Raw genomic sequence first — 9,026 nt, forward strand, 5'->3', positions numbered from 1 at the left:
AAAGCCGAGTTGTAATCAGATAAGCACTCTGGACTTTAAGGCAGCTTAAGGAAGAACTACGGGGTGAAATCCCAGTCAGAAACCCTGAAAGTATTTCAGAAAACTGAAAAAAATCTGCAATTTTTACTGGAACAAACTAGTATGTCTTGTTACTTCATCCTCCCTTGCCTCCATTTTCCTGCCTTCCACACTGATCACTTTCCAAAAGAAGCTGACTCTTCCACCCTTAAAGCTTTGTGATAGGCAACCAACCTATCACATGAAGGTGGTCAGTGAGCAGCATGTCTAGAGGCTTTGTGGGCTCTATAACTTCTCAAACATGTCATGGGGACCATGCTGGCAGCCCTGCCCATGGATATCATGCTCGAAAGGAAATAAGTTCAACTGAGTTTACTGTGCTCTTAGTATGACTGTTACCGAGCTTTATCAATCTTAATTCAGTGAATCTGAAGAAGCTATTTAACAGAAATTAGCAAGTGGTCATCACCATCCCAGAGCCTCCTCTTAACATAGCACTGACACAGGGCCTCCATATACTTTTAAAAGCCAGGATTCACTATCATCTTTTTTTTGAAGTTTGTAAGCCTGCACTTTGTTTTATAGACCATTCTAGGAGCCTTTTTTGGCTGAACAGTAGGATAAAAGATTCTCTAAATAATTAAGGCTCTAACTAAATTTTGCAGCATGGATGCTGATCAAACTTTGGCAGCAACTGCTTATAGACCCCAGTAAAGGAATCCCATTGAAAAACAAGCATTCCAATCTGTTGTCGAATACACATGCAATGTTCAACCAAGATACAAGATACATTCTGAACACTTTTATTTCTAGATACTTCCAGAGTAACTGTACATGCAAAACTGCATTAGTCACAATAGATTTACAGTAGATTCTAATCTATTTCAAGTGTGGAATTTAGAATCCTTTTTACAGTATATAAAAAAGACTAAACATCAATATCCCAGAACTTTGAATAGGATGTTTAAATATTCCACTTTTTAAAGTTGCAACACCTAGTTACTAGGCATTGTATGTTACAGATGGTTCAGTTATCAGAACTTCAGAGGCTTAACAGCAACATTGCAGAACAAATCTAAGCTCCCAACGCATCCCCCCTTTTCTGTCCACAGCCAACCCCCAAACCCTGCCATCCACTTAACCAATAGAATTTATTTGCCTGTATATAGGATTGTACAGTGTTATTTATCATGAGAAGACACTCCCTCAATGGCATCTCACATAAACTTTAAAAAGAAATTTAACAAAAATAAAGGTGTAACATCTTCAAAAATAAATATAAAGAGGGAATGCAGACAAGTGTCAATACATTTTGGCAGGTCACATTCATAATATACAAAATATAACTTATTCAAAGCCAAGGGCAAAAGAAATGTATCCAAATTTCTCTTTCAAGAAGTCAACCATCTAATCCACTTCTTCCATGCGTGATGTGTCATCATCTCCTTCAAGTGGTGGCATTTCTTCAGCAGCAACTGCAGGGGTAGTTTCTTCTGTAGCAGTATCATCTTCATCTATACCTGTAATTAAATTACAGTGTTTTATCACCAACTTTAACTCTAGTACCTTTAGCAAAAAGTGAGTTTTAAACTATGTTTATTTACACAACAATAAAGCTTTCCCAACTATACAACATTTAGTTAAGAGGTTTAACTTACCCAAGCCAAGTTTTATCATTCTATAAATACGGTTGGCATGTGTCTGGGGGTCTTCTAGACTGAAGCCAGATGACAGGAGAGCAGTCTCATACAGCAGGATAACCAGGTCCTTCACTGATTTGTCATTCTTGTCAGCTTCTGCCTTCTGCCTCAGTGTCTCAATGATAGAATGGTCAGGATTGATCTCCAGATGTTTCTTGGCAGCCATATAGCCCATTGTGGAGTTATCCCTGAGTGCTTGTGCTTTCATTATCCTCTCCATGTTTGCTGTCCAGCCATATGTGCTGGTCACAATACAGCATGGGGAAGTCACCAATCGGTTGGAGACTACAACCTAGGTAAGTACATAGAGAGATTTAGAGAGAAAATCCATACAGCTAAAGATGTTACAGTACTAACATTTTTGCACTTGAATGTTATCTTATTGGGTATTTAGTTTGTACCAAAAGGCTGACTTTTAATGGGGATACATGCAGGCTACTTCAACATACTGCAATACGGAATCATCTCAACACCAAGTGTACCAGCATAATTAAGCTTTAGTTATGAAACAGCAATCCATTAGGTAGCCCTAAGAATTTTAGAAGGTTTAGACAAGGATTAGAAAGGTACCATAGTGGTGAACACCATAGGTATCACATCCAGACGGCTGGGATTAGGTCTCAAATTCAATCTTTAGCACCCCCAGTTAAACTCTAGAGTCAGAGGTAGAATAACTTCTGCAAACTGTTACAGTGGTACCTCGGGTTACAGACACTTCAGGATACAAACTCCGCAAACCCAGAAATAGTACCTCAGGTTAAGAACTTTGCTTCAGGATGAGAACACAAATCGTGCTCCGGCAGCGTGACAGCAGCAGGAGGCCACATTAGCTAAAGTGGTGCTTCAGGTTAAAAACAGTTTCAGGTTAAGAATGCACCTCCGGAAGGAATTAAGTTCTTAACCAGAGGTACCACTGTACTTTGAAAGATGAACAGTACCAGATAACCTTTGAACTTGCAGGAAACAAGAGTCCCCCATATAATCTGTCCCCATATAATCATATAATAACTGCTTTTACCAGAGTTTATATAACAGTGGTACCTCGACTTACGAAGACGATCCGTTCCGCGGCCGTCTTCGGAAGCCGAATCGTTCGGTTGTCGAGGTACCACTGTATTTTTTTCATGTTTACCTTCTCTACTTTCTTTTCAAGTATATCTTTCATGATCTTGCAGAGGCTTTCAAACTTTGCTTTCTTCTCCTCCTGTTTCTTTTTCTCCTCTTCATCTTCAGGAAGTTCCAGTCCCTCTTTTGTTACTGAAACCAAAGTCTTCCCCTCAAATTCTTTTAGCTGCTGTACACAGTATTCATCGATGGGCTCAATCATGTAAATTACTTCCAATCCATGTTTACGAAGACGTTCCACAAATGCAGAGTTTGCTACTTGATCTTTGGTTTCACCTACGAAGAGAAAAACAGATTCAATTACTTTAACTAAGCACTCCTCCATCCCCATAATTTTTAAGTCTATGACCAAACCATTTCCCTCAAATGAAATTTGCTACCAAGCCACAAACATGCAGCATCAATGCCCAAAGTAACAATAGTCTAAAAACCTAGATGATGAAATACGGCAAACCTGTGCAACTAATTCAAATTCTATAAAGCCACCCTTGGTCAATACTCAAGTCAGCCTAAAATGCAATATCTAGCTAACAGTTTCCCAATAATCCTCAGTTACTCAATCAAGGTAACCAGACTTCATTTCACTACTGAAAGTTGTAGTCATTTTAGCTTCTAGCTATAAAAGTGAAACTTGCCTGTAATGTAGTATATATGTTTCTGATTTTCCTTCATCCGGGTGCAGTAATCTTTTAATGATACCATCTCATCCCCAGATGCAGAAGTATAGTATCTCAACAACTCTGATAGTTTCTTGCGATTCTGTGAATCCTCATGTATGCCAAGCTGGAAGAAAGTTGCAATTTTTATGTTAGGTATTACCCAAAACAAGACTCAAGACTTATAGGAAAGTGCATTCTCTGACCCAACCAACCTTAATGTTTTTGGAAAACTGCTCATAGAACTTCTTGTAGTTTTCTTTATCTTCTGCCAACTCAGTAAAGAGTTCTAAGCATTTCTTGACTAAATTCTTCCGGATCACTTTCAGAATCTTGCTCTGTTGCAGCATTTCACGTGAGATATTTAGAGGCAGGTCTTCTGAATCAACAACACCTCGCATGAAATCTGTGAAGAACATATTCATTAGTCTTTCATGCAGAGGGATAATCTAGCTACTCCTAGGCATGGTTTATTTACATGCCTAAGTAATGGCATGTTGCTTTCCATTCATAACAAGTTTTCCTGAAACAGTCATCCCCTAGGGTTGGAGTTTATGATGGCTAGTGAATAAAGATTAATCAGAAATATTTGACATGGGCATGTTCACCTCCCTTACAAACAAGAAGCCTCTATTTAGTAAGATAAATCCGCAACTGTATTATTGGAAAATGCTCCTTTACTGCCAACTGTTTTAAATAAAAGTACAGGGATCAAAGCATATTATTTTCCCTCATTTTACTTAATTGTTCCTAGTTAGGGTGTTTGATCATTAATAAATATTGATTATATACTTCTTGATTTTACTTTATATTCGCATATAATTTAGGTTGGGGTCACTGACACACTTTGCAAGCTCTTTGAGTGGCTAATTCTTAAGATTTGGGAAAGCTCTATTTAGAAAAAAGGTAGTACGCCATGGCAGCGTTATGCTGCACACACATCACCCACTTGGCATTAGAACTTGTCATTAAAAAATGGAATTTAAAACAAAGAAGCACTCCACACATAACATGCATTAATTCACTCTCACAATATGTGAGGTACTGCCATTTACACTTGTTATACATCTTCCAGGCCACTCTGCACGCACCACAGGTAGCAGCAACTTCCATCCTATATCTACCAGGATACCACTTAGCAGATGTAGAGCTATTCACTTACTCAGATATTCAGGGATTAATTCTTCACAGTTATCCATGATGAACACTCTGCGCACATACAGCTTGATGTTATTCTTTTTCTTTCTGTTTTCAAACAAGTCAAAAGGTGCACGCCTTGGAACAAACAAGAGTGCTCTGAATTCCAGCTGCCCTTCCACAGAGAAGTGCTGCAAAAAGAGGAAATTGTAGTGAAACATCTGGAGAGCCAAAGGATTCTCCGCACCCCATATGCGAGCACTTGACCACTTCCATTGGCGGAATAAGCACTTTTTACACATGCCATGTAATACCCGCAGCACTTCTGTAAGAATTAGTTGGCGTAAGTGTGGCAGCACTGTCACTTTGTAACTCCTTGCCCATTGATAGTAGGCAGGTGCATTCACTGTATTCTTTTTTGGTGCATTAAGACATTCTTATTTAGGTAAGCCTACCTACATTTTTAGAAGGTTTTGTGAATTTTAACTTGTCAGTCTATTCTATTCTGGTTTTAACTGTCTGCATGTTATAAATTTTGATTGCAATGTAGTCCTATACGCAGGAATATAGAGTAATGTTATTGTTTCATCAATTTTGTAAACCTCATTGAGGGCTTTTTCTACAATCAAGCAGTATAAACAAATTTACTATACCACAACTTTAGCCTTCCATAAGTAACAATCTTACTTTGACTGCTAGATGATCTTCCCAGTCATTGGTCAGGCTCTTGTAGAATTCTCCGTATTCCTCATTAGTAATGTCATCTGGGTTCCTGGTCCAAATTGGCTTAGTCTTGTTCAGCTCTTCCTGATCAATGTACTTCTCCTTGATCTTCTTCTTTTTCTTCTTGTCACCTTCTTTCTTTTCCTCTTCCTCATCAGAGCCAACATCTTCAATCTCAGGTTTATCTTCAGCTTTTTCTTCTTTCTCTTCCTTTTCTTCCTTCTCTTCTTCTTTTTCCTCAGCCTCATCATCACTCACCTCTTTATCACGCTCTTTCTCCACCTGCCCGCAAGAAAGTTGAAACGCAAAAAAGGCCAGTGAATTTGCATGACTGAACTACATAACAAGTGAAAAGACCACTGGTTGATAAGGAAGCACATAAACCTCCACAATACCACTTTCTTTCACAGCTTTGAAATTCAATTGCCCTCCTACTCCAGCCTAGTTAATTCAAAATAATTTGCTGCAAAATTTCATTATTAAAGCTTTCCCAATGCTTGAGTATGCACCAAAATTTTGTTTCCCTTGCTATTTTTGTCACACATATCTGAACTGCTTGATAGTTCTTATTTTAAGGAAAGTTAAGAATTATGCTTTTTTTATCTGGTAGACAATACAGTACAATGGTTCTGGAGATAAAGTCACTTACAAAAAGTGTTATTGGATATCCAATAAACTGAGAATGCTTCTTCACTATTTCTTTAACTCGTCTCTCTTCAAAGTATTCTGTTTGATCTTCCTTCAAATGCAGAATAACCTTTGTACCACGGCCTAAAGGCTCACCTGCAACACAAAGAGTTACAGAAGTTAACTGCCACAAAAGCTATTTTGAGTATTTGACTGCTAAGTAGCAATTCTAAACAGCCAGCTTTAGAAAATTTAATATTTTAATGTGCGTAATATGTTGGCTCAGTAGAATTACTGATCTAGTTTTGTACCCATGCTCTAGTTTTCCTTAGAATCATGGCCATTTACCAAGAAGATGAAAACTAACATTCCTTACCATTGTCCAGCCGGACAGTAAATGATCCACCAGCTGAAGACTCCCAAGCATACTGTTCATCATCATTGTGCTTGGTGATCACAGTTACTTTCTCAGCAACCAAATATGCGGAGTAGAAACCAACACCAAATTGACCAATCATGGAAATATCTGCACCAGCTTGCAAGGCCTCCATGAAGGCTTTGGTGCCAGACTTGGCGATGGTTCCCAGATTATTCACCAGATCGGCTTTGGTCATTCCAATGCCAGTATCCACAATGGTCAGGGTACGATCATGCTTGTTAGGAATAAGGCTGATCTTCAGGTCCTTTCCAGAATCCAGTTTGCTTGGGTCAGTCAAACTCTCATATCTGATTTTATCCAGAGCCTGTAGAACACAAGGTAACCTTTTCAGTGTTTAGAAAACCTTAACATAAGCCAATTATTTGTTTTCTACCCCTTGGAAGATTTACTTACATCAGATGAATTGGAGATAAGCTCCCTGAGGAAGATTTCCTTATTGGAATAGAAAGTGTTGATGATCAGGGACATCAACTGAGCTATTTCTGCCTGGAAGGCAAAGGTCTCCACATCCTCCTCCATTGGCTGATCCTGTGTGTGTACTTCCTCTGGCATCTACCAATAGTAAAGGGGAAAAAAAATTAAGCACAGATCACTGACTGTAGCCACTGAACTAACAATTGCATGTTTTAAGTATCCTAACTATGGTCCCCAAGTATCTGTTACCTACGTAGGAAAATTATGCTTTAAGTTTAATTTTGTGGGGAGTCAGTTTTAACTCAATCTCAAATATTGTACATACTAGACAATTAACTAGGCAATCAATAAAAGTTCCCAAAGTAATGTTTCACAAATCGAAAGCAGGTTACCATGCAAATTTTTCGTGTTACAAAGTTGGCTACGAGATATATAAAAAGAAACCAAAATTTGGCAAACTCATATTTAATAATGCAGTATTTCCCAACAGTCTGCTCTCCTGGGAGTAATTCAAGCAGTAGCACTCTATATAATCAATCACCAGCCCAGACTCTCAATACACATTGCATGGTGCAATCATAAATCAATCTTTTGAAGAAAGCTTACTCTGCCATACATAATATGCACCGGTTTTAAGTTTAAGAAATCCTGGCAACAAATTTAAAAATAGGCCAATGTTTGCTGGCTGCATCTACTCAGCATTAACCCCCACCGAATTCTGCAAGCCAGCAACTTCTGAACAAACAGGTAAGAAAGAAGGCTTAAATATGGTCTTGCTATGGATTTTTGCTACTGTAACATGAACCATTTACAGTAAACCTGAAACTCGAAAAAAACGGGGAGCATGAAATATCAAGAGACGCGAATGCTGCAGCCAGCTGCTGGATGCACAAACTCAACAGCACCTGCAAAACAGCCCCCCCCCTCTTTCTAGCTAAACGACCCACTGCGAAAGGAACCGAATGACTGAGGGGCACTCAACTGGCTCTTCCAAGTCGCCAGTCCCTGCGCCACCTGCCGGCCTCGACGCGGAACACACTAAATCCTTCTAGAAACTGCTAGAGTCTTCCCGCCCACCCTCTCTTTTTTTGCCCTTTAAAACCCCTCCCTTCACCAGCGCTTTGACAAGCCAATCCTCTCGGCCGCGCCGCGAAGCTGCCAGCGACTTAACGTGCACGCGCCGCCACAGCAGAAGACATCCCCCCTCCCCGCACCCCAACTCGCATCCGCCTCCCCATCACCACCGCTCCCACGAGCGCCGCTTCCATCCCCCCCCCCAAGTACTGGACAATCGAACCCGTTCTCACCGAAAACACCCGCCCGCTCCTTCGACGTAACCGCCTTCCGCGCCGAGCGTTTATTGGCTCCCGTTTATCGGCTCCGTTATTGTGCCCGTTAGCCCCGAGCAACCCTGTTTATTCATCCCCGCAGAAAAACACCGACTATTTCTTGGGCAGTTTTCTACGCACACGTAGAATGAGCCGCGAGAGCGGGCATAGGAGACACGCGGAGGTGTTTGTGTGTGGGGAAGAGACGTCTTTCCCCTCATATCTTCTAAACCTCCCCCCCCCTTCAACCGCCTCCGGTCCAACCCCGTCCTTCACGCTGCCGGCCGCGCCACTTCTTTCCTCCGTCCTTCTCCCCTTCCCCATCATAGCGCGGCACCTCAAAACACCAGCAATTCCGCCCCGTCACCGGCGTCGCTTCTCCGATGCCACTTCTGTGGCTATCGCGAAGGGCAAGGGCGCCTTTTGTTTCGTGAGGGGCAACATCCCTTCCCCCCCCCCCCCGCGACCAAGCGGCCTCCTCACCTTGGCGGCGGTTGGATGACCAGGCTGCTTGAGAACGCTTCCTCTCACAGACCTCGCTCTCCCGCTACCTCCTCTCGAGCTGCACTGCGCGGCGCCCCCGCCTCACCCTCGCCTTATATAGCTTCGCCCCCGCCTCTTTCCAGAACCATCGGGAACTTTCACTGACAGAGAAGGCGCGGGGCGGGGAGCAGGCGGGGATTCGTCTCCCGCGTGGGGGGGAAAGAGGAGGAGCCAAGCTTGGAAGGCGCTGCAAGCTGCGCATGCGCTAGCCGCGCCGCTCTTTACCCTCCCACATGGAAACTCGCCTCGCGGGAGACTGCGCCTGCGCTAGTGCAGAAATCTCCGCGAGGGGCCGCTGGTTAGGAGGAGGAGGGAA

At 41.9% G+C, this 9,026-nt stretch overlaps 1 protein-coding gene across 1 annotated transcript; it reads right to left on the bottom strand.

The window, feature by feature from the left end:
- Positions 1 to 805: 805 nt before the first annotated feature.
- HSP90AA1 (heat shock protein 90 alpha family class A member 1) lies at positions 806 to 8,740 on the bottom strand. Its single transcript, XM_035105777.3, has 11 exons — positions 8,651 to 8,740; positions 6,819 to 6,977; positions 6,363 to 6,729; positions 6,009 to 6,142; positions 5,324 to 5,641; positions 4,662 to 4,827; positions 3,715 to 3,905; positions 3,479 to 3,626; positions 2,851 to 3,119; positions 1,677 to 2,010; positions 806 to 1,538 (listed from the first exon to the last, which is right to left on the bottom strand). The coding sequence occupies exons 2-11, from the start codon at positions 6,975 to 6,977 to the stop codon at positions 1,426 to 1,428; spliced, it is 2,199 nt and encodes a 732-aa protein (XP_034961668.1). The 5' UTR covers positions 8,651 to 8,740; the 3' UTR covers positions 806 to 1,425.
- Between the last annotated feature and the right edge of the window lie 286 nt (positions 8,741 to 9,026).

This window comes from Zootoca vivipara, chromosome 1 (assembly GCF_965207765.1).
Source record: "Zootoca vivipara chromosome 1, rZooViv2.hap1.1, whole genome shotgun sequence".
NCBI lineage: Eukaryota > Metazoa > Chordata > Lepidosauria > Squamata > Lacertidae > Zootoca > Zootoca vivipara.